This window comes from Oncorhynchus clarkii, chromosome 1, assembly GCF_045791955.1.
Source record: "Oncorhynchus clarkii lewisi isolate Uvic-CL-2024 chromosome 1, UVic_Ocla_1.0, whole genome shotgun sequence".
NCBI lineage: Eukaryota > Metazoa > Chordata > Actinopteri > Salmoniformes > Salmonidae > Oncorhynchus > Oncorhynchus clarkii.
The window spans coordinates 84,404,702-84,431,339 of NC_092147.1; the positions used below are offsets into that span (position 1 = coordinate 84,404,702).

At 44.9% G+C, this 26,638-nt stretch overlaps 1 protein-coding gene across 1 annotated transcript in view; it reads left to right on the forward strand.

Moving 5' to 3' along the window:
• The first annotated feature begins 3,415 nt into the window (after positions 1-3,415).
• Positions 3,416-26,638, forward strand: part of LOC139413450 (exportin 1 (CRM1 homolog, yeast) b) — a 71,815-nt gene continuing 48,592 nt past the window's right edge. The window contains exons 1-4 of the mRNA XM_071160872.1: positions 3,416-3,814; positions 5,901-6,032; positions 9,041-9,142; positions 21,158-21,230. Coding sequence (XP_071016973.1) covers positions 5,907-6,032; positions 9,041-9,142; positions 21,158-21,230 — 301 coding nt within the window. The 5' untranslated portion in view covers positions 3,416-3,814; positions 5,901-5,906. The remainder of the gene's footprint in view (positions 3,815-5,900; positions 6,033-9,040; positions 9,143-21,157; positions 21,231-26,638) is intronic.

The window sequence follows — 26,638 nt, forward strand, 5'->3', positions numbered from 1 at the left end:
CAGATATTACACACGGGTGTAAAAACAACCCTCAAACAAAACCATGAGAGTACGAGAGAAGTCCAGATATTACACACGGGTGTAAAACAACCCTCAAACAAAACCATGAGAGTACGAGAGAAGTCCAGATATTACACACAGGTGTAAAAACAACCCTCAAACAAAACCATGAGAGTACGAGAGAAGTCCAGATATTTCACACAGGTGTAAATCATATGCTGTCTGATTTGTCTGCCAATCTGTTAATATATTATATTCAAATCAGACAAGCTGTCGTTACAAGCGCAGGCTTGTTACTGTGCCTGCAGCTTGTCACGTTAGTAGGATCTGTAGTTCACCTTATTGATTAATGAAGATAATCCATGACAACGTGTTCATGTACACAACAGTCTTCTTCTCTCTGTAGGCCGCCTGATGAAGGCTAGCTAATGATAAACGTCTTGGTTTTGTATCCATAAAGAACAATGTTTCCATCAATTTCAATTGCCTTATAAGTTGTGACGGAATAATACCTGACATATCTGTTCCTCATATCTAGTCACTGAACCCTTTGCAATGTAAACAACAGAAACTGAACTTATATAGCTTTTATTTAACCAGGTTAGAATCCCTTTGAGAATTAGAAACCTATTTTCTCTTGAGGCAGACCTAAATCTCAGAATCTTATTTCAACAGTCCGTGCACACAGTGCATCCCAAATGGCACCCTATTCCCTTTATAGTGCACTACTGTCAACCAGGGCCCTATATAATGCACTACTGTCAACCATGGCCCTATATAATGCACTACTGTCAACCATGGCCCTATATAATGCACTACTGTCAACCAGGGCCCTATATAATGCACTACTGTCAACCAGGGCCCTATATAATGCACTACTGTCAACCAGGGCCCTATATAATGCACTACTGTCAACCAGGGCCCTATATAATGCACTACTGTCAACCAGGGCCCTATATTATGCACTGCTGTCAACCAGGGCCCTATATTATGCACTACTTTTGACCAGAGCCCTATGGGACTAGGGTGCCATTTGAGCCGTCCGTTTGTCTACCTGTTAAATTTAAACCTGACGGAGCTGAGATCACTGAGGGAGGTTTGAGCCGTCCGTTTGTCTACCTGTTAAATTTAAACCTGACGGAGCTGAGATCACTGAGGGAGGTTACTCAAACGCTGATTTTTTTTCTCAAGTTCCTGGAAAGCCGACAGCCCTGTTTGTTTTTCTTTCAAGGTGGAATTTCTTGGAATTTCACATTGACTTCAAGAGAAGGGGAAGATGAGAGAAAATCTAAGCCAGAGGGGACTATACACACTCTTTCAAACATTTACTGAATGACCTGCATGGCTGAGGACTTATCTTGGCTTGTGTGTATATTTCTATATATGGTTTACCTAAATTACTCTTCATTGCTGTTATCTTTCAGGCTTGGCTGTAGTAGGCTAGTGAAGGCATCAAGTTCACACATAGACAGGAAGATAACCATTTTTTTTCTGTGTGTAGCCAGCACATATTGTTAAAATATGCTTAAACCTAAAAAGCTTTGAATGAACAAATATTCTTCAACCCAAAATGCTTTGTAGAATATGGGTGAATTAACTAATATGATTCAACCCAAATAGCTTTGTAGAATACAGGTCAATTAACATTTGACCAAAAAAAAAGAAAAATGTGAACTTCCACTGGACACCTGCTCGTCGAACATCTCATTCTAAAATCATGTGCATTACTATGGAGTTGGTTCTTCCTTTGCTGATATAACATCCTCCACTCTTATGGGAAGGCTTTCCACAAGCTGTGAGTGTTGCAACTGAGGACAGGCAATATTTGTGCGCTACGCCCTTCAGCACTCGGTGGTCCCATAGAACTTGTGTGGCCTACCACTTAGGGCTGAGCCGTTGTTGCTCCTAGACGTTTCCACTTCACAATAACAGCACTTACTTGACACGGGCAGCTCTAGCAGGGCAGAAATTTGTCAAACTGACTTGTTGTCAAGGTTGCATCCTATGACAGTGCCATGTTGAATATCACTGAGCTCTTCAGTACGGGCCATTCTACTGCCAATGTTTGTCAATGGAGATTGCATGGCGGTGTGCTCAACGGGTGTGGCTGAAATAGCAGAATCCACTAATTTGAAGGGGTGTCCACATACTTTTGGTCATGTAGTGTGCATTGTAAAATGGCAATCAAACTTGTGCAGAATAGCATGCAATGACAGTGTGCATGGTCTGCTTAATTGATGACCATGTTTGTTTGTGTGCAAAATTATAGAAAATTAAAACCACACACTGATTATTGCACGTGTGTAATAGCCATGTAATGATTGAAAATCTGTTATTAATGTCTCTCTCTATGATAGCTCAAATCACACTGAGCACATTGAATTTGAGGGTAACAGCGTTGTGTTGCTGGGTAAGGTAGCCTATAGAATAATGGAACGTACGTCCTTCTGAAACCTCGCTCTCAATTATGTTAGCGGATGACTTTACTAGTACGGCTTGCCGACACTAAATCCAGTATTTTTCCATCAAGTGGCACGCTGGGTCACGTGACAGTTAGGGTTTTAAAAAAACGCTGTCATGTTTGCATCCTTTACAGAGAGTAGCAATGATACTACATATTTGTTTAACTCTCCTAAATTGCAATCGGGACTAATGTTACATGGTCTTTGGTGCTAACGTCATGTTCTGAACTGAAGAGGGACACCACATAGCGTGGACATTTCCCTTCCATGTCATTTTTGTAAACTTGTGCAGTGCGCGGATTCATTGTAACCACTCCCACTCGTGGCTGGTGGAAAATTACCAGCAACAGGCTCACGAGTCAGGCGGTTGTATTGTGGACTGTATCTCCTTTACCTAATGTAAACACGTTTCCTCTTTGTATCTCGTGTAGGTTGCACAGCACAGACTAGTGAATTGCAATGTCATGATCACAACAAAACAGCGTGATGGTAAGCTGGGTCTATAACGAAATTAAATGCTGTTGATAAGTCACACATCCTTTTGCAATGGATACAGTGTTGGAAAATCATATTTCTCTAAACGTCAATCAAGTCAAGGCTATTGAACAATACTAGCGACACTTCTCAAGTTGCAAAGTGATTGTTGATTGTTAACAAACGCGCACACAATGGCAAAACAATATTGAAAGCACTATTTGCCATTCACGTTGGAGGCATTGAAAAGTCCATTCTGCTTGATCGGAGTCCGCCCTCTTTTTTCTGACCACGGGCGGAGCAGTCGCGTGGGTGCCTGGACGAATTTAAATTGATTGACAACGGAGTTACCCAATAGAGTTTAAGCAACGATGTCCGTAAAAAACAACCCCACCAATGGGAGTGTAAAATGGGCGTGACGTTAGTCCAAACTTTCCGCGGCGCCATCGGCTGAAAACTAAACCGAGATGGAATCTCCCAGTCTGAACCGGTTTCAACCGGTTATGTGAGTTAGTTGCTTCAACGAGGAGAAGAGGCGCAGGAATACAATCTCTCAAACCGCCCCGCTGCAACAAAAAAAACAACATTATAGTTAAAGAATTAAATTGTAAATTAAGGTTTATTTTTATTTCGTAAAATGAATCGGAGTATATTATTGAGCGTACCGTGATAATAGTTGCGGAATCCACATCTGTGATCCTTATTAACTAGCCATCAATATACACCTTCTGGAATTGGAGCCAGCTAACGTGTCAGAGATAACAGTAACGTTAGCCAGTCTATTTCTGACTAAACAACGATATTGTATATAACCTTGTAGCAAGCTTCCCTGTGGGGAAAAAAGCCAATCTTCTTTCAGTCAGAGGCTTGGACTTTTGGTAGGTAACTCAGGGGTGCAAACTAGTATTTGACTTGGGGGGGTAAAAAAGATATATATTTTAGACTTTAATTTCACTTTTGGAATGTAAAATCCAGAGAGCATCCAGTAATAAAGTGTAACTAACTACTAGTTAGGTAAGTAAGTGGTAACGTTGATGTGTGATGCACTTTACAAGGGATGCTGGTGTGTGAGAAAGTCCGCAAGGGTTGGGTGTGAGTGGTGTGGTGATGATAGCAAGCAATGCTGAGGACCGGGGGGACGACAAACAAAAAATAACGAATTCATTCATCCAGTCCTTCCTCAGAAACAGCGTCCGTGGTGTGAGCGGATGCATTTTGTTGCTAGTTTTTTAACGTTAATTGTGCTAACTTTACCAGTGATGCGCCGTGTTTGGACGGCAAAGTTAGTTGTTATTTTAGTAAGGCATAAAAACATTAAGATGCATTAGGGTCATAGCTACTTTTCAAACTTATTTTTTTTATAAAAATAAGCTATTTTGTTAGACGTGTATTACTTGCTGTACAGCTAACTGTCTGGGTAGTAAAAGGACGCAAGCCTTCCCTTTGATAAGCGTGGAGTGGGAGGGGTAGGGGAGGCGTGTGTCTGGGAGTCAGGGTGATGATAGCCTGCTATGGAGGACCACACGTTTTCTCTGGAGGCATAGACTTCCTTTTGTCTTGGTATCAACGACATTCCTATCAATAGCTTGATACCGAATCAGAATTTAGCAGGGCAATGCGCTGTTGGTGCTGTGTGTATTTACTATTTTATATATTTTTTAATCGAATTGAGATCGTTGAATTTTCCCCCAATTGAAACGAACTTGTAAACTAGCCTTACCTGTATCCAGTTTCGCTAACTTGTTATCGTTTACGAAGTGTTGCAGGTTATGGATAAATGTCACGTGGGCTGCTTAGCGCATGTTTTATTGCCGCGTTCAAATCTACTGGGAACTATTACATCTCTGACGTCCCGACTTCAGTTGTCGGGGAAAAAAACGAGCTCTGACTGGGAAAAATCGATTTGAATGGTCATCAAACTCGGGATGTCGGGCCTCTTTCTAGAGCTCCGACTTTCCCACCCGAAGATCAATGATGTCATGATTTGACTTTGTATTTTTCCATGCACCCAGTTGTTTTGAACGCGGCATTATGTAGACCTGGAACGCACCCAATACTACCTAACGTTAACTACACGGTCACACAGTAGTTATCAACCGAAGTTGGTGGTTGTGTTAAGCGAGAAAAACTGATTGATCGCATCGGATATAAGACGATAAAACAGCTTATTTCAGTATTCTTCTACATTCGTCAGTGTTTACTGTAAAATTTTAAGGTGTGTTTGAACTTCAAAATAGCCACGCCTGGCAGGTGCAGATGTAAACAAAGTGACGTTCTGTGGCACGTGGTTCGATTGTGTCCTGGAGGTGGCATGATAATGTGATATTTTCAGTATGTCACACATGTTTGTTTGTTAAACGATATCAGAAAAAGCTTTTTATGAATTGTCAAAATACAACTGTCAGAATGTTCCTTTATGGAAAGGGTATATGCCTGATCTAAACTTAGCTGTCATTGTGTTTTGTTTTTCAGTGTATTTTCTTATTTATAGCTTTTGAGTAGTTTGTGTGACGATATAACTTATTGGAAAAAGTGAGCAAGGGGCCAGCTCATGTCATGCTTGTTTACTGGTGGAGATGATGAGGAGGGGTGTGTCACAGGAGGTTGCTGTGAGGAGGACAGCTCATACTAATGTCTGGAATGGAATGGTATCAAATGCATGGAAACCGCGTGTTTGATGAGTTCGATATCTTTACATTTATTCCTTTGCTGCCATCACTTTGAGCCATCCTCCCCAATTTAAGGAGCCACCAGCGTCCTGTGTGTGTATGTAACTGACTGGGGATGAGAAGCAGGGGAAGGGGGTTAGGAGGGGTGGTTAGCTGGTTGGAATGCTCCATTCATTCACATGACTCTCTGCCTGTTGCTGTTGAATGTTTTCTCTGCCTCTGTCAGTCATTACACACACACACACACACACACACACACACAGTCTAACCCCCTCCTTGCTGTCCATCCTTGCAGAGCTCCATGCCAGCAGTTATGACAGTGTTAGCAGACCATGCAGCGCAGCAGCTGCTAGACTTCAGCCAGAAACTAGACATCAACCTGTTGGACAATGTGGTCAACTGTCTGTACCACGGGGTCGGAACACAGGTAAGTAGTACTGACCCTTGACCTTTCCCCCCTTACTACCACTGACTCCCCCCCTTACTACCACTGACTCCCCCCCCTTACTACCACTGACTTCCCCCCTTACTACCACTGACTTCCCCCCTTACTACCACTGACTTCCCCCCCTTACTACCACTGGCTTTCCCCCCTTACTACCACTGACTTCCCCCCCTTACTACCACTGACTTCCCCCCCTTACTACCACTGACTTCCCCCCCTTACTACCACTGACTTCCCCCCTTACTACCACTGACTTCCCCCCCTTACTACCACTGACTTCCCCCCTTACTACCACTGACTTCCCCCCCTTACTACCACTGACTTCCCCCCTTACTACCACTGACTTCCCCCCCTTACTACCACTGACTTCCCCCCTTACTACCACTGACTTCCCCCCCTTACTACCACTGACTTCCCCCCTTACTACCACTGACTTCCCCCCTTACTACCACTGACTTCCCCCCCTTACTACCACTGACTTCCCCCCCTTACTACCACTGACCCCCCCTTACTACCACTGACTCCCCCCCCCTTACTACCACTGACTTCCCCCCCTTACTACCACTGACCCCCCCCTTACTACCACTGACTTTCCCCCCTTACTACCACTGACCCCCCCCCTACTACCACTGACTTTCCCCCCTTACTACCACTGACTTCCCCCCCTTACTACCACTGACCCCCCCCTTACTACCACTGACCCCCCCCTTACTACCACTGACTTCCCCCCCTTACTACCACTGACTTTCCCCCCTTACTACCACTGCCCCCCCCCCCCCCCCTACTACCACTGACCCCCCCCCCCTACTACCACTGACTCCCCCCCCCCCCCCCCTTACTACCACTGACTTCCCCCCCCCCCTTACTACCACTGACTTCCCCCCCTTACTACCACTGACCCCCCCCCTTACTACCACTGACTTTCCCCCCTTACTACCACTGACTTTCCCCCCTTACTACCACTGACCCCCCCCCTTACTACCACTGACGCCCCCCCCTTACTACCACTGACTTTCCCCCCTTACTACCACTGACTTCCCCCCCCCTTACTACCACTGACTGGGATATATGGTTGTCCCACCTAGCTATCTTCAGATGAATGTACTGACTATGACTGAGATGTGTGGTTGTCCCACCTAGCTATCTTCAGATGAATGTACTGACTATGACTGAGATGTGTGGTTGTCCCACCTAGCTATCTTCAGATGAATGTACTGACTATGACTGAGATGTGTGGTTGTCCCACCTAGCTATCTTCAGATGAATGTACTTACTCTGACTGAGATATGTGGTTGTCCCACCTAGCTATCTTCAGATTAATGCACTTACTCTGACTGAGATATGTGGTTGTCCCACCTAGCTATCTTCAGATTAATGTACTTACTCTGACTGAGATATGTGGTTGTCCCACCTAGCTATCTTCAGATTAATGTACTTACTCTGACTGAGATATGTGGTTGTCCCACCTAGCTATCTTCAGATTAATGCACTAACTGTAAGTCACTCTGGATAAGAGCATCTGCTAAATGACTAAAATGTAACTGTAAGTTGTCAAGTAACCACAAAGTTAATGGAGTTTTGTGGGATTTGTAATTTTGCTATGATGGTCGCTTGCCCGGGTGCCTTACTCAGTTTTACTCATAGTTTTTTGGGGACAGATAGAAGAACAGGGAGAGTTACAATTTACTATTGCAGAAAATAATGTCTGAAATTGTAATGTATTAACAGGGACAGCTTTTCTATCACACTTTGTCATTGGTTGAAGGGTTTAAGTTGAAATGCATCTGCCCTTTTAAATGTTGAGTGTGTGCAGGGCATAAAATGTACCAGTCACTCACGTTTTGGTGTGTCACTCACGTTTTGGTGTACCAGTCACTCACGTTTTGGTGTACCAGTCACTCACGTTTTGGTGTACCAGTCACTCACGTTTTGGTGTACCAGTCACTCACGTTTTGGTGTACCAGTCACTCACGTTTTGGTGTGCCAGTCACTCACGTTTTGGTGTGCCAGTCACTCACGTTTTGGTGTGCCAGTCACTCACGTTTTGGTGTGCCAGTCACTCACGTTTTGGTGTACCAGTCACTCACGTTTTGGTGTACCAGTCACTCACGTTTTGGTGTACCAGTCACTCACATTTTGGTGTACCAGTCACTCACGCTTTGGTGTACCAGTCACTCACGTTTTGGTGTACCAGTCACTCACGTTTTGGTGTACCAGTCACTCACGTTTTGGTGTACCAGTCACTCACGTTTTGGTGTGCCAGTCACTCACGTTTTGGTGTGCCAGTCACTCACGTTTTGGTGTACCAGTCACTCACGTTTTGGTGTGCCAGTCACTCACGTTTTGGTGTGCCAGTCACTCACGTTTTGGTGTGCCAGTCACTCACGTTTTGGTGTACCAGTCACTCACGTTTTGGTGTACCAGTCACTCACGTTTTGGTGTGCCAGTCACTCACGTTTTGGTGTACCAGTCACTCACATTTTTTACCAGACAAAATATATTTTTCTGTTAAAAATTGCAGAAATGAATGAGGAATGCTTTATAATGTGTCTAAAACAATAAATGTATTACTAGTAAGAAGTAATGTGGTAGTTCTTATTTATTTCATTTTTTTAAAACCAATATGCCAACCTTTATATGTACACTACCATTCAAAAGTTTGGGGTCACTTAGAAATGTCCTTGTTTTTGAAAGAAAAGCAAAAAAAATTGTCCATTAAAATAATATCAAATTGATCAGAAATACAGTGTAGACATTGTTAATGTTGTAAATGACTATTGTAGCTTAGAATGGTACTCACTACACGTGTTCATTTTAGGCTGTGTGTGTGAGTGAAAGAGTGTGTGTGTGTGTGTGTGTGTGTGTGTGTGTGTGTGTGTGTGTGTGTGTGTGTGTGAGTGAAAGAGTGTGTGTATGTGTGTGTGTGTGTGTAAGAGTGTGTGCCTATGTTTCAAAATGGTATTTCATCCATTCCTGTTCCTGCGTTGCAGCAAAGGCTGGCTCAGGAGGTTCTGACCCAGCTGAAAGAGCACCCGGATGCTTGGACCAGAGTGGACACCATACTGGAGTTCTCCCAGAGCATGAACACCAAAGTAAGTCCCCCGCAGGGAGCACCCGTTGGTGGAGGGTCGCAGCACTCCAGCTGTGAGGAAGTTAGGTGCTTGTAGTTACAACTCACTTGTCTTAGCAAACGCCAGGATAGTGGGTTCCATTTCCCCACGTCACATGTATGTAAACATGTACGCACACATGACTAAAAGTCGATCAGGATGAAAACGTCTGCTAAATGTCAGATACAGTGGTATTACTTAGGCCCTTTCCCCCTTGAGGAGCATATGGCATCAACAGCAACAACTCTTACATAGAACAACAACTTTAAACAGGGTTCGATCGATCAAACTAAAACACACACACACTCAAACGTAGGTTATCGTTTAGTTTTGTCTGCCGAGCCCAATGGTAGGTTATCGTTTAGTTTTGTCTGCCGAGCCCAATGGTAGGTTATCGTTTAGTTTTGTCTGCCGAACCCAATGGTAGGTTATCGTGTAGTTCTGCCTGCCGAGCCCAATGGTAGGTTATCGTCTAGTTCTGCCTGCCGAGCCCAATGGTAGGTTATCGTCTAGTTCTGCCTGCCGAACCCAATGGTAGGTTATCGTCTAGTTCTGTCTGCCGAGCCCAATGGTAGGTTATCGTGTAGTTCTGCCTGCCGAACCCAATGGTAGGTTATCGTCTAGTTCTGTCTGCCGAGCCCAATGGTAGGTTATCGTTTAGTTCTGTCTGCCGAGCCCAATGGTAGGTTATCGTGTAGTTCTGTTTGCCGAGCCCAATGGTAGGTTATCGTCTAGTTCTGCCTGCCGAGCCCAATGGTAGGTTATCGTCTAGTTCTGCCTGCCGAGCCCAATGGTAGGTTATCGTTTAGTTCTGTCTGCCGAGCCCAATGGTAGGTTATCGTGTAGTTCTGTCTGCCGAGCCCAATGGTAGGTTATCGTGTAGTTCTGTCTGCCGAGCCCAATGGTAGGTTATCGTCTAGTTCTGTCTGCCGAGCCCAATGGTAGGTTATCGTGTAGTTCTGTCTGCCGAGCCCAATGGTAGGTTATCGTCTAGTTCTGTCTGCCGAGCCCAATGGTAGGTTATCGTGTAGTTCTGTCTGCCGAGCCCTGTCGTTCTCCCTATGTCACAAATGATCTGATTTGATAGAATTTTGATAGAATATTTCTGGAGGGATGGTTGGTTGTTTTGGTCTGTCTTTGGTGTTGCTAGATTTGGGAGTTGTAACACTGATGTAGGTTTACTCTGTTTCTCCTCCTTAGAGACCCCCTACCACCCCCATTCACCGTCAGCTTGAGTCAAACTTGGCATCTCCACAGTGAAATACCTTAGTATGGTACGCACTACACGTAAATACCTTAGTATGGTACTCACTACACGTAAATACCTTAGTATGGTACTCACTACACGTAAATACCTTAGTATGGTACTCACTACACGTAAATACCTTAGTATGGTACTCACTACACGTAAATACACGTAAATACAATCATAGTGAGCAATAGTAGCGGCGTCTTTTTGTAGGCACTAACAGAGGATAAGTCCCCTGGGGCTCGTTGGGCAAGCCATTGGGGGAGATGAATGGTTTTAAAAAATATATGTTTGTTGTTGTCTAAACGTTGAAAATATAACTTATGTTTTGTTCTATGAGATAATCTTCATCAGTTAAAACACATTTTTGTGAATTTTTAATGAATTTATGTCATCAAAAATAAGCTATGTTAAATACACTGCAGGCACAGCGTCACAACCTAATAGCTGTTAAATAGCCGTGTAACACAGCTCTGGGATATTGTCAGCCAGAGAAGGTTTTAGTTGTGGTACCACGAAGTTAGTATGTTATATTTGCCTCCCCAGATGGTTTGGTTAGTTGTAAAGGGGAACGCAGACAGGAGGGGGAGATGGTTTGGTTAGTTGTAAAGGGGTACGCAGACAGGAGGGGGAGATGGTTTGGTTAGTTGTAAAGGGGAACGCAGACAGGAGGGGGAGATGGTTTGGTTAGTTGTAAAGGGGAACGCAGACAGGAGGGGGAGATGGTTTGGTTAGTTGTAAAGGGGAACGCAGACAGGAGGGGGAGATGGTTTGGTTAGTTGTAAATGGGAATGCAGACAGGAGGGGGAGATGGTTTGGTTAGTTGTAAAGGGGAACGCAGACAGGAGGGGGAGATGGTTTGGTTAGTTGTAAAGGGGAATGCAGACAGGAGGGGGAGATGGTTTGGTTAGTTGTAAAGGGGAACGCAGACAGGAGGGGGAGATGGTTTGGTTAGTTGTAAAGGGGAACGCAGACAGGAGGGGAAATGGTTTGGTTAGTTGTAAAGGGGTACGCAGACAGGAGGGGGAGATGGTTTGGTTAGTTGTAAAGGGGAACGCAGACAGGAGGGGGAGGTGGTTTGGTTAGTTGTAAAGGGGTACGCAGACAGGAGGGGGGAGATGGTTTGGTTAGTTGTAAAGGGGTACGCAGACAGGAGGGGGAGATGGTTTGGTTAGTTGTAAAGGGGAACGCAGACAGGAGGGGGAGATGGTTTGGTTAGTTGTAAAGGGGAACGCAGACAGGAGGGGGAGGTGGTTTGGTTAGTTGTAAAGGGGTACGCAGACAGGAGGGGGGAGATGGTTTGGTTAGTTGTAAAGGGGTACGCAGACAGGAGGGGGAGATGGTTTGGTTAGTTGTAAAGGGGAACGCAGACAGGAGGGGGAGATGGTTTGGTTAGTTGTAAAGGGGAACGCAGACAGGAGGGGGAGATGGTTTGGTTAGTTGTAAAGGGGAACGCAGACAGGAGGGGGAGATGGTTTGGTTAGTTGTAAAGGGGAACGCAGACAGGAGGGGGAGATGCCGTGCTTAGCTTACCTTTTATAAGAGCTACCCGAAGTCTCCTCTTGACAACACCGTTCGGGGGAAACGATAAAACAAGCCCCCTCCCCGCTGAAGAGCAAAACAATAGACCAGCCTGGTAAGCAGAAAGATCACTACCTTGTTTAGCTGAGTAGTGGCGTGAACATCTTTGCGACCTCATGTTGTTCCATTTCTATGACAGTTGGCAACAGACTTATTTTGAGCACATAAAGACTTCATAGTCCCTAAAGGTCATGGTAACTGACTGATATTATCTCAGAGAACAACACATACATAAGTTCTCCTAAGCCTGTGGTCACCTCCAGACCTTATTTTTTGTTATATATCCCCCCAAAAAAACATGAATTTCCCCAATAGGAAGGGCCAATGAAGCAGAGAGTAGAAAATGCTAACTCATTTCTGTTTTTTAGCACTACAAGCCGGTGAGCTCTATTCCCTCCTTGCACTCGCATACAGCTTAAATATCTCTACATACTGAACTTACGCACACGTCCAAATCAACTAGGCAACCCAATGATAGGTAGGACGTTCTAGTTTATTTGGCAAAACAAACACAGGCACATTAAGGTGGGCAAAGGGAGGGTTCTCCCGTCCAGTATTTGTTTAACCATCAAAGAGGCTCTTGTCTAGATCTCTGTATTTTCTATAAGTGTTCAAAATGAAATGTCATTTGAAGTTTTCCTCAAAGTGATGGTAATGTTTGCCTTTTCCTTTTTTGTTGTTGCTTGCCTGTTGCCCTTTAACCCCGACATCCATTACTAATGTCTTGAGTTGATCTACCAACAGTCTTGTTAGAGTTTCAAATTCATTACTTGTCCCAAAATGAGGTCTTTAGAAGAAAAGACAGGAAAGAAGGAATCAGGAAAGGTAAAACACCTCTTGGATTTGTCTAAATTCTGCATTCACCTTTTTTTTTCTCTCCATTTATTGACAAAATAATAGACAATAATTGACAAAAACACTTGTGAACATTTGTTTTTTTTAAAAATAATTGATAACTACTTTCAAATAACTTTGTTTTCCTAAAGAAACTGAATTGAATTAATTCAAGTTGTTACTACTTGCTATTTGCTATTGATATGAATCCTAATGTTCCGTTATGTTGATTGGTTGTAATAGGAGGAAAAGGGGTGTGTCTTCCTGTGCACCTTGAAACTGCTAGGCTTTGACGGCAGGCCGACACAAGGTCTACCCTTTTCATTCCCTTTGACTCTGTTCTGTTCAGCACTTTCTATTACATCTGCTTCAGTGGGGTACAGACTGAAGTCATTAGGGTAGAGGGAGTGGGGTACAGACTGCAGTCATTAGGGTAGAGGAAGTGGGGTACAGACTGCAGTCATTAGGGTAGAGGAAGTGGGGTACAGACTGAAGTCATTAGGGAGGAGGGAGTGGGGTACAGACTGCAGTCATTAGGGAGGAAGGAGTGGGGTACAGACTGCAGTCATTAGGGTAGAGGAAGTGGGGTACAGACTGAAGTCATTAGGGAGTGGGGTACAGACTGCAGTCATTAGGGAGGAAGGAGTGGGGTACAGACTGCAGTCATTAGGGAGGAGGGAGTGGGGTACAGACTGAAGTCATTAGGGAGGAGGGAGTGGGGTACAGACTGCAGTCAGTCAGTCATTAGGGAGGGGTGAGTGGGGTACAGACTGAAGTCAGTCAGTCATTAGGGTAGAGGAAGTGGGGTACAGACTGCAGTCATTAGGGTAGAGGAAGTGGGGTACAGACTGAAGTCAGTCAGTCATTAGGGTAGAGGAAGTGGGGTACAGACTGAAGTCATTAGGGTAGAGGGAGTGGGGTGAAGACTGCAGTCAGTCAGTCATTAGGGAGGAGGGAGTGGGGTACAGACTGAAGTCAGTCAGTCATTAGGGAGGAAGGAGTGGGGTACAGACTGAAGTCAGTCAGTCATTAGGGTAGAGGAAGTGGGGTACAGACTGAAGTCATTAGGGTAGAGGGAGTGGGGTGAAGACTGCAGTCAGTCAGTCATTAGGGAGGGGGGAGTGGGGTACAGACTGAAGTCAGTCAATCATTAGGGTAGAGGAAGTGGGGTACAGACTGAAGTCATTGGGGTAGAGGGAGTGGGGTACAGACTGCAGTCATTAGGGAGGAGGGAGTGGGGTACAGACTGCAGTCATTAGGGTAGAGGAAGTGGGGTACAGACTGAAGTCATTAGGGTAGAGGGAGTGGGGTGAAGACTGCAGTCAGTCAGTCATTAGGGAGGAGGGAGTGGGGTACAGACTGAAGTCATTAGGGAGGAGGGAGTGGGGTACAGACTGCAGTCATTAGGGAGGAAGGAGTGGGGTACAGACTGCAGTCATTAGGGAGGAGGGAGTGGGGTACAGACTGAAGTCATTAGGGAGGAGGGAGTGGGGTACAGACTGCAGTCATTAGGGAGGGGGGAGTGGGGTACAGACTGAAGTCAGTCAATCATTAGGGTAGAGGAAGTGGGGTGCAGACTGAAGTCATTGGGGTAGAGGGAGTGGGGTACAGACTGCAGTCATTAGGGTAGAGGGAGTGGGGTACAGACTGAAGTCAGTCAGTCATTAGGGTAGAGGAAGTGGGGTACAGACTGAAGTCATTAGGGTAGAGGGAGTGGGGTGAAGACTGCAGTCAGTCAGTCATTAGGGAGGAGGGAGTGGGGTACAGACTGAAGTCAGTCAATCATTAGGGTAGAGGAAGTGGGGTACAGACTGAAGTCATTGGGGTAGAGGGAGTGGGGTACAGACTGCAGTCATTAGGGTAGAGGGAGTGGGGTACAGACTGAAGTCAGTCAGTCATTAGGGTAGAGGAAGTGGGGTACAGACTGAAGTCATTAGGGTAGAGGGAGTGGGGTGAAGACTGCAGTCAGTCAGTCATTAGGGAGGAGGGAGTGGGGTACAGACTGAAGTCAGTCAGTCATTAGGGTAGAGGAAGTGGGGTACAGACTGAAGTCATTAGGGTAGAGGGAGTGGGGTGAAGACTGCAGTCAGTCAGTCATTAGGGAGGGGGGAGTGGGGTACAGACTGAAGTCAGTCAATCATTAGGGTAGAGGAAGTGGGGTACAGACTGAAGTCATTGGGGTAGAGGGAGTGGGGTACAGACTGCAGTCATTAGGGAGGAGGGAGTGGGGTACAGACTGCAGTCATTAGGGTAGAGGAAGTGGGGTACAGACTGAAGTCATTAGGGTAGAGGGAGTGGGGTGAAGACTGCAGTCAGTCAGTCATTAGGGAGGAGGGAGTGGGGTACAGACAGCAGTCATTAGGGAGGAGGGAGTGGGGTACAGACAGCAGTCATTAGGGAGGAGGGAGTGTGGTACAGACTGCAGTCATTAGGGTAGAGGGAGTGGGGTACAGACTGCAGTCATTAGGGTAGAGGGAGTGGGGTACAGGCTGAAGTCATTAGGGTAGAGGAAGTGGGGTACAGACTGCTGGCAGTCAGTCATTAGGGTAGAGGGAGTGGGGTACAGACTGAAGTAATTAGGGAGTGGGGGACAGACTGAAGTCATTAGGGAGGAGAAAGTGGGGTACAGACTGAAGTCATTAGGGAGGAGGAAGTGGGGTACAGACTGCAGTCATTAGGGTAGAGGGAGTGGGGTACAGACTGCAGTCATTAGGGAGGAGGAAATGGGGTACAGACTGAAGTCATTAGGGAGGAGGGAGTGGGGTACAGACTGCAGTCATTAGGGTAGAGGGAGTGGGGTACAGACTGAAGTCATTAGGGAGGAGGGAGTGGGGTACAGACTGCAGTCATTAGGGTAGAGGGAGTGGGGTACAGACTGAAGTCATTAGGGAGGAGGGAGTGGGGTACAGACTGCAGTCATTAGGAGGAAGGAGTAGGGTACAGACTGCAGTCATTAGGGTAGAGGGAGTGGGGTGCAGACTGCAGTCATTAGGGTAGAGGGAGTGGGGTACTGGCTGAAGTCATTAGGGTAGAGGAAGTGGGGTACAGACTGCTGGCAGTCAGTCATTAGGGAGGAGGGAGTGGGGTACAGACTGCAGTCATTAGGGTAGAGGGAGTGGGGTACAGACTGCAGTCATTAGGGTAGAAGGAGTGGGGTACAGACTGCAGTCATTAGGGAGGAGAAAGTGGGGTACAGACTGAAGTCATTAGGGAGGAGGAAGTGGGGTACAGACTGCAGTCATTAGGGTCAATCTTACAGTAATATTGATGAGAGGTCTAGTAGTGAGCGACGTGATATTTCACCTGAAGGGATCACAACTCTTTCTATTTCTACGTCTCTCTCTCTCTCTCTCTCTCTCTTTCTGTATTTCTCTCTCTCTCTGATCTTCTCTCTCTTTCTCGCTCTCTCTCTCTCTCTGTCTCTCTCTCTGTCTGTCTCTCTCTCTCTCTCTCTCTGTCTCTCTCTCTCTGTTTCTCTCTCTCTCTGTCTCTCTCTCTCTCTCTCTCTCTCTCTCTCTCTTTTGCTCTCTCTCTCTCGCTGTCTCTCTCTTTCTGTCTCTTTCTCTCTTTCTGTCTCGCTCTCTCTCTCTCTGTCTCTCTTGCTCTCTTTGTCTCTCTCTCTTGCTCTCTCTGTCTCTCTCTTTCTATCTCTCTCTCTCTCTCTCTCTCTCTTGCTCTCTCTCTCTCTCTTGCTCTCTCTGTCTCTTTCTCTCCCTCTCTTTCTCTCTCTCTCTCTCTTTCTCTCTCTCTCTCTCTCTCTCTCTCTCTCTCTCTCTCTCTCTCTCTCTCTGATCTTCTCTCCATTCCTAAACCTTGCAATGCGGTGCTAGTGGCAGCGGAAAAAAGTGTTGCAAGACCTCTTGTTTTATTTCTGCCTTGTTTTAATTTCTGCCTTGTTTTAATTCTGCCTTGTTTTAATTCTGCCTTGTTTTAATTCTGCCCTGTTTAATTTCTGTCTGGTGATAAGTGGTGATAATTTCTGTCTGGTGATAAGTCTTCCACCTTTTGAAACAGTGATCTCTACGGTCTTACACCTTTTGAAACAGTGATCCCTACTGTCTTCCACCTTCTGAAACAGTGATCCCTACTGTCTTCCATCTTCTGAAACAGTGATCCCTACTGTCCTCCACCTTTTGAAACAGTGATCCCTACTGTCTTCCACCTTACCTTTTGAAACAGTGATCCCTACTGTCTTCCACCTTACCTTTTGAAACAGTGATCCCTACTGTCCTCCATCTTCTGAAACAGTGATCCCTACTGTCTTCCACCTTTTGAAACAGTGATCCCTACTGTCTTCCACCTTTTGAAACAGTGATCCCTACTGTCCTCCACCTTACCTTTTGAAACAGTGATCCCTACTGTCCTCCACCTTTTGAAACAGTGATCCCTACTGTCCTCCACCTTACCTTTTGAAACAGTGATCCCTACTGTCCTCCACCTTTTGAAACAGTGACCCCTACTGTCCTCCACCTTACCTTTTGAAACAGTGATCCCTACTGTCTTCCACCTTCTGAAACAGTGATTCCTACTGTCTTCCACCGTTTGAAACAGTGATCCCTACTGTCTTCCACCTTCTGAAACAGTGAGCCCTACTGTCTTCCACCTTCTGAAACAGTGATCCCTACTGTCCTCCACCTTCTGAAACAGTGATCCCTACTGTCTTCCACCTTACCTTTTGAAACAGTGATCCCTACTGTCCTCCGCCTTTTGAAACAGTGATCCCTACTGTCTTCCACCTTTTGAAACAGTGATCCCTACTGTCTTCCACCTTTTGAAACAGTGATCCCTACTGTCTTCCACCTTTTGAAACAGTGATCCCTACTGTCTTCCACCTTTTGAAACAGTGATCCCTACTGTCTTCCACCTTTTGAAACAGTGATCCCTACCGTCTTACACCTTTTGAAACAGTGATCCCTACTGTTCTCCACCTTTTGAAACAGTGATCCCTACTGTCTTCCACCTTTTGAAACAGTGATCCCTACTGTCTTCCACCTTCTGAAACAGTGATCCCTACTGTCTTCCACCTTTTGAAACAGTGATCCCTACTGTCTTCCACCTTTTGAAACAGTGATCCCTGCTGTCCTCCACCTTTTGAAACAGTGATCCCTACTGTCCTCCACCTTCTGAAACAGTGATCCCTACTGTCTTCCACCTTTTGAAACAGTGATCCCTACTGTCTTCCACCTTTTGAAACAGTGATCCCTACTGTCTTCCACCTTTTGAAACAGTGATCCCTACTGTCTTCCACCTTTTGAAACAGTGATCCCTACTGTCTTCCACCTTACCTTTTGAAACAGTGATCCCTACTGTCTTCCACCTTTTGAAACAGTGATCCCTACTGTCTTCCACCTTTTGAAACAGTGACCCCTACTGTCTTCCACCTTTTTAAACAGTGACCCCTACTGTCTTCCACCTTTTGAAACAGTGATCCCTACTGTCTTCCACCTTACCTTTTGAAACAGTGATCCCTACTGTCTTCCACCTTTTGAAACAGTGATCCCTACTGTCTTCCACCTTTTGAAACAGTGACCCCTACTGTCTTCCACCTTTTGAAACAGTGATCCCTACTGTCCTCCACCTTACCTTTTGAAACAGTGATCCCTACTGTCTTCCACCTTTTTAAACAGTGATCCCTACTGTCTTCCACCTTTTGAAACAGTGATCCCTACTGTCTTCCACCTTTTGAAACAGTGATCCCTACTGTCCTCCACCTTACCTTTTGAAACAGTGATCCCTACTGTCTTCCTCCTTTTGAAACGGTGATCCCTACTGTCTTCCACCTTTTGAAACAGTGATCCCTACTGTCTTCCACCTTACCTTTTGAAACAGTGATCCCTACTGTCCTCCACCTTTTGAAACAGTGATCCCTACTGTCTTCCACCTTACCTTTTGAAACAGTGATCCCTACTGTCTTCCACCTTTTGAAACAGTGATCCCTACTGTCTTCCACCTTTTGAAACAGTGATCCCTACTGTCCTCAGCCTTACCTTTTGAAACAGTGATCCCTACTGTCTTCCACCTTTTGAAACAGTGATCCCTACTGTCTTCCACCTTTTGAAACAGTGATCCCTACTGTCCTCCACCTTTTGAAACAGTGATCCCTACTGTCTTCCACCTTTTGAAACAGTGATCCCTACTGTCTTCCACCTTTTGAAACAGTGATTCCTACTGTCTTCCACCTTTTGAAACAGTGATCCCTACTGTCCTCAGCCTTACCTTTTGAAACAGTGATCCCTACTGTCCTCCACCTTTTGAAACAGTGATCCCTACTGTCTTCCACCTTTTGAAACAGTGATCCCTACTGTCTTCCACCTTTTGAAACAGTGATCCCTACTGTCTTCCACCTTCTGAAACAGTGATCCCTACTGTCCTCCACCTTTTGAAACAGTGATCCCTACTGTCTTCCACCTTTTGAAACAGTGATCCCTACTGTCTTCCACCTTTTGAAACAGTGATCCCTACTGTCCTCCACCTTTTGAAACAGTGATCCCTACTGTCCTCCACCTTACCTTTTGAAACAGTGATCCCTACTGTCTTCCACCTTTTGAAACAGTGATCCCTACTGTCTTCCACCTTTTGAAACAGTGATCCCTACTGTCCTCCACCTTACTTTTTGAAACAGTGATCCCTACTGTCTTCCACCTTTTGAAACAGTGATCCCTACTGTCTTCCACCTTTTGAAACAGTGATCCCTACTGTCCTCAGCCTTACCTTTTGAAACAGTGATCCCTACTGTCCTCCACCTTTTGAAACAGTGATCCCTACTGTCTTCCACCTTCTGAAACAGTGATCCCTGCTGTCTTCTTCCTTACCTTTTGAAACAGTGATCCCTACTGTCCTCCACCTTTTGAAACAGTGATCCCTACTGTCTTTCTCCTTTTGAAACAGTGATCCCTACTGTCTTCCTCCTTTTGAAACAGTGATCCCTACTGTCCTCCACCTTTTGAAACAGTGATCCCTACTGTCTTCCACCTTTTGAAACAGTGATCCCTGCTGTCTTCCACCTTACCTTTTGAAACAGTGATCCCTACTGTCTTCCTCCTTTTGAAACAGTGATCCCTACTGTCTTCCACCTTTTGAAACAGTGATCCCTACTGTCTTCCACCTTTTGAAACAGTGATCCCTACTGTCTTCCACCTTTTGAAACAGTGATCCCTACTGTCTTCCACCTTTTGAAACAGTGATCCCTACTGTCTTCCACCTTCTGAAACAGTGATCCCTACTGTCTTCCACCTTTTGAAACAGTGATCCCTACTGTCTTCCACCTTTTGAAACAGTGATCCCTACTGTCCTCCGCCTTTTGAAACAGTGATCCCTACTGTCCTCCGCCTTTTGAAACAGTGATCCCTACTGTCTTCCACCTTTTGAAACAGTGATCCCTGCAGTTGAAATACTGTTGATCCAAATAACAACAGACCAAATAAAAAAATACAGTATTTTGTAACATTTAAGTCGTTTTTAAATGTTTATTTTTGACCTGACTTTATAAAAGTATATAGTTAATTTGATAGATATAGGACAAATGAAAACCTGTGGCTGGTCTTGCTGTTTCTTTTGAGACACACCAGTTTAAGGTGAAAATTGGGTCCGTGTCTAGAATGGTACCCTATTCCCTATATAGTGCACTCCTTTTAACCAGAGCTGGTAGTGCACTATATAAGGGATATGATGCCATTTGGGATGCACACACAACCTGATTATTTTGGTTGTTGTGAGGTTAGAGGTTTGTTAGGTGCAGTAAGACGCCAGTCTTACCCTGGTGGTTCCTAAAACAACATTTTAATCCTGCTGACAACCTTTTAAACCCAATTGCTTAGACTAAGTTTTTATACCAAACCTGCAATGTCTCTCAGGCTACTTGGTTTGACGTAACTAAAAACAATGGTGCGGTGGTAATAATAGTAATATCTTTATTTTATATAGTATTCTTTATTACATGCAGAATCTGTCACTTTTAAAAACCAAATAAAACAGTAGTATTGAACGAAACAAATGTTGTGAGGTGTATTAGTGTTCTTCCCCTCAGTCGTTCACCTTCTGGTGTGGTCCTGGGAGAAACAGCAGGACTTCTACATGCCTTCAGCCCTACGGTGGCTCGTAGAGACCAAAACTAAAATAGCACTTTTATTGAAATGTTTACTTACTAAAAAATCTGCATGAAATGTAGTTCAATCCGATTGAAAAGGTTGAAAAAAATCTATAGATTTGTTTTTAGGCTCAATTCATGTTTTTTTAATTGTTTCTGTTGCTCCAAAATATACACCATGTTTTTAATGTTCAGCGTTGCTATGACCACTGTCACCTAGCGCTGTTTCTCTCCTTGTGCGTTACAGTACTATGCTCTGCAGATTCTGGAAACAGTTATCAAAACAAGATGGAAGATTCTACCCAGAAACCAGTGTGAAGGTAAGCCTCGCTGCCCCTGCATAAATCACATTTATTTTTAGAAAGCCCCTTTTATGTCAGCAGTTGTCACTAAGGGCATGACAGTTACCCAGCCTAAGAGCAAGCAATGCAGAATTAATTTATTGAACCTTTATTTAACTAGGCAAGTTAGTTAACCTTTCTGGTACAAGCTCGACAACAGCCAGTGAAATTGCAGGGCTCCAAATTCAAAACAACAGAAATCCCATAATTAAAATTCCTCAAACATACAAGTATTTTACACCATTTTCAAGATAAACTTCTTGTAAATCCAGCCACAGTGTCCGATTTCAAATAGGCTTTATGGCGAAAGCACACCAAATTATTATGTTCGGTCAGCACCTAGTCATAGAAAACCATACAGCCATTTTCCAGCCAAGGAGAGGGCTCATAAAAGTCAGAAATAGCGATTAAATTAATCACTAACCTTTGATGATCTTCATCAGATGGCACTCACAGGACTTTATGTTAGACAAATGTGTGTTTTGTTCGATAAAGTTCCTCTTTATGTCCGAAAACCTCATTTGAAATTGGTGTGTTATGTTCAGAAATGCATTGTCTCAAACAAACATCCGGTGAAAGTGCAGAGAGCCACATCAAATTACAGAAATACTCATCATAAACATTGATAAAAGATACAAGTGTTAAACATACGAATACAGATAAACTTCTCCTTAATGAAACCGCTGTGTCAGATTTCAGAAAGGCTTTACGGCGAAAGCACACTTTGCGATTATGTTAGGTCAGCACCTTAACACAGAAACCCACACAGCCATTTTCCAACCATGGAGAGTGTCACAAAAGTCAGAAATTGCATTAAAATGAATCACTTACCTTTGATGATCTTCATCTGGTGGCACTCCCAGGTCTCCATGTTAGACAACAGATGTTTGTTTTGTTCGATAAAGTTCATCTTTATGTCCAAATACTTCCGTTTTGTTGGTGCGTTTAGTTCAGAAATCCAAAGGCACAATGCGCGCTCTCAAAACCAAGATGAAAAGTCAAAAAAGTACAATAAAAGATATAAACATGTCAAACGATGTTTAAAATTAATCCTCAGGTTGTTTTTGTCATAAATAATCAATAATATTTCAACCGGACAAAAGCTTCGTCAATGGAAAAGGTAAACAATAAATGCATGTTCCCGATCACGTGCTTGGTTCAGGTCTGGAAATTTCCACTGTCCTCTCATTGAAAGTGCTGTATCTCCCTCATTTTTCAGAGTAAAAGCCTGAAACAGTGCCGAAAGACTGGTCACATGTTGAGGAAGCCATAGAGATCGTGAACTGGGTCCTAAGTCTTTGTATGGTGGATAGGCTTTCAATGGAAAAACAGCATTTCAAAATAATAGTACATCCTGGTTGGATTTTCCTCTGGTTTTCGCCTGCCATATCAGTTCTGTTATACTCACAGACATTATTTTAAGTTTTGGAAACTTTAGAGTGTTTTCTATCCAAATCTACTAATTATATGCATATCCTAGCTTATGGGCCTGAGTAGCAGGCAGTTTAATTTTGGCACGCTTTTCATCCAAAATTCTGAATGCTGCCCCCTACCCTAGTGAAGTTAAGAACAAATTCTTATTTACAATGACGGCCTCCACCGGACAAACCCGGACGACGCTGGGTCAATTGTGCGCCGCCCTATGAGACTTCCAATCACGGCTGGTTGTGATACAGCCTGGATTCGAACCAGGGTGTCTATAGTGACGCCTCTAGCACTGAGATGCAGTGTCTCAGACCGCTGTGCCACTCGGGAGCCCAGTGGCACAGTGTCTAGAGAAAAACTCCCTAGAAGGAAGAAACCTAGAGAGGAACCAGGCTCTGAGGGGTGACCAGTCATCTCCTGTCTGTACTGGGTAGAGAGGAACCAGGCTCTGAGGGGTGGCCAGTCCTCTCCTGGCTGTACTGGGTAGAGAGGAACCAGGCTCTGAGGGGTGGCCAGTCTTCTCCTGGCTGTACCAGGTGGGCATTAAGGCCAGATTGTTGTAAATCAATCACCTTTCGCCCCTCTCAGCCTCGCTCGCCAACCAAACCATTCCCTCACCTCGTGTCTGAGGACAGGGTGGAACAGGACATCAGCCTTTAGAATGCGTGTTGACACTACCGTAGGTGAATTTGAACACTGTATCTGTGTCTTAGTTTCATTGCTCTGTCTCTTAAGAGGCATGTTCTTGCTCATTAAGAGTTGGAGAAGAACCCATGGGGAGAATCAGTTGTCCTTTGGAATATTGCTCTTGACAACTCAAGACGTCTTAATTGTGGAGGCAGCGACACCCCCCCCCCCCCCCCCCCCTCGCCAACCAAACCATTCCCTCACCTCGTGTCTGAGGACAGGGTGGAACAGGACATCAGCCTTTAGAATGCGTGTTGACACTACCGTAGGTGAATTTGAACACTGTATCTGTGTCTTAGTTTCATTGCTCTGTCTCTTAAGAGGCATGTTCTTGCTCATTAAGAGTTGGAGAAGAACCCATGGGGAGAATCAGTTGTCCTTTGGAATATTGCTCTTGACAACTCAAGACGTCTTAATTGTGGAGGCAGCGACACCCCCCCCCCCCCCCCCCCCCCTCTCTCTCTCTCCCCCTTAACCCGGCCAACGTGCGGTTGCCAAGTTGGGCCGTGTTCCCCTCTTAAGCACGCCGGTTCATTTTCTGCTTGGCTGAGTCCTGTTCTGCAGAAAGGCTGGGTTCTGTCTCTGGCAGAACACAAGGGAAACGCTAGGAGGGAAGAATAAAACATGCTGTTTAGTTGAGGGATTGCAAAGGGACTTGGTGCTGTAACTTTTTTAGCGAAGCCAGCGACCACTGGTGTGAGTCTATCCGTCCGTCCCAGCATGTTAATCTTAGTTAAAACATGGAGATGGAAAGCCACGACAGACAGGCCAAGGCTCAATATGTTGGTGGAAGATCTAGCATCAGCTACACAGGAGATCTGATCAATTTAGGGACCAATACGGCTCTGTCTTTATTGTACAATCCCAGTCACGGCAACATTTTAATCATTTTCTTCACTAGGTAGTGTGTATATTAGACTTGGGCGGTATACTGTGTACCGGGGTATTTGGAACTAGCCACCGAATGGTTTTTCAATACAGTCTATACTGTATTTCTTTTGAAGTTTTTCAATAACATTTTAATATTTCTAGGTACTTTTTTTAAGTAAATACCTGCAGTGGAATAGGTTAGGAGATAAAGCAGGTTGGGTTCTTCATTTCACCTGTCACATTAGTTTACATTATGAAGCTTACCGTAGTTCCCCAGAACAGTTGAGTCAGTCATGTGTTTGTAAATAGCACAATGGGAGAAAGCAGGAGTCAAGCTGTGTATTGACAGGGGTCGTGTTTTATGTTGAAAGTCAGCTGTTTTTTTTTATTTTGGCTTCAATTTAGTGATCAGGGACATGTAACTATAGTTTTCCTTCACAGAAAATACATTAGTGCAACACATTTGGCAGAAAATAACTTTTCATCAGAGGACAACAGAAGTGCAACTTTATTTGGCTGACAGCCACACCACTAAATACTTTTGTGATGAAAAAGCAAGGTATTATTTACTAAAACGATGCATGGCCTTCATATTTCTAATGTTTGTCAAAGAAAGAATGTAGCCAGCTATGGCTTGGGGGTAGAAGCTGTTTAAGGAGACTTTTGGTCCTAGACTTGGCGCTCCGGTACCGCTTGCCATGTGGTAGCAGAGAAAACTGTCTATGTCTTGTTGACTGGAGTCTCTGACAATTTTATGGGTTTTCCTCTGACACCGACTATTATATAGTTCCTGGATGGCATGAAGCTTGGTCCCAGTGATGTACTGGACCATACACACTACCCTCTGTAGCGCCTTGCGGTCGGAGGCCGAGCAGTTGCCATACCAGTCAGGATGCTCTCGATGGTGCAGCTGTAGAACTTTTTGAGGATCTGGAGACCCATGCCAAATATTTTCAGTCTCCTGAGGGGCAAAAGACTTTGTCCATGACTGTCTTGTTGTGTTTGGACCATGATAGATCGTTGGTGATGTGGACACCAAGGAACTTGAAACTCTCGACCCGCTCCACTACAGCCACGTTGATGTTAATGGAGGCCTGTTCGGCCCGCCTTTTCTTGTAGTCCACAATCAGCTCTTTTGTCTTGCTCACATTGAGCAAACTTAACGATGGTGTTGGTGTCGTGTTTTTGCCACGCAGTCGTGGATGAACAAGGGAGTACAGGAGGGGACTAAGTACACACCCCTGAGGGGCCCCAGTGTTGAGGATCAGCGTGGCAGACGCTACTCTCGCTACTCTTACCACCTGGGGGAAGCTCGTTTAAACAATGAGTTTAGACGTTATGTGCATGATCACAGCATTCCCATTCATAAGCTGGTAGCGATCACTACAGACGGGACACCAGAAATGCGTGGGCTGCATTCGGGCTTCGTTGCACTGTGCCGTGGTGATCCCGATTTTCCCAGAGTTTTTCAACAATCACTGTGTGATCCATCAGCAAGCACTAACTAGTAAAGCTGTGGACTCGTCTCATGTCATGACACTTGCCGTTATGATTGTTCATTCGATTAGCGCAAAAGGACTTCAGCACCGCCTGTTTAAATCTTTATTAGTTGAGTTTGATGCCGCATACGACGACCTGATTCTCCACGCTTACGTAAGGTGGTTGAGTCGCGGGAAAGTACTGCAAACGATTGGTTGACTTGCTGCCCGAGATCAAATCATTTCTGGAGTCACGAAGTGAGGAGCGTGAGGGACGGACTGTCTGATGATGGACAAAACAGCCAATCTGAACCAGCTCCAACTATGAGCTTCGGGGAAAAGACAAAGACGTGATACACATGATCAGAGCTGTCACTGCCTTTTAAGACCAAGGCCTTTCAGCTGAGGAATGGAAGGCCGGTGCACTTCCCCCCAACCTGGAGGAAGTGTTGCAAAACATCGGAAAACAAAGATGCTTTTCTCCTGCAAGAATTCTGTTCCCCACCTGGAGAAACTGTCATCTGAATCCAACAGGTGTTTTCAGGAGTTCAATGACACAGGGGAGGTTGTTCTATTTATTTGAACCCTTTTCCTCCCCGTTCAGATTGAGGAGGTGTCTGACACGTTCCAGATAGTATTTGCTTTACCTGTCGGAGTTGACATGGAGATAATTGAATTGCAAAATGACATCGAGTTGAAAGCAAGATCAAGAGACGGTCTCCTTTTCATCCTGCACACTTCAGCTGAAGGTCTACTTTTCATCCTGCACACTTCAGGTGAAGGTCTCCTTTTCATCCTGCACACTTCAGCTGAAGGTCTACTTTTCATCCTGCACACTTCAGGTGAAGGTCTCCTTTGGATCAACTGTGTCTCTGTGAAATGGCCTTTTCACACACGACAAGAGTCAAGTCAAAGAACAGGTATTTT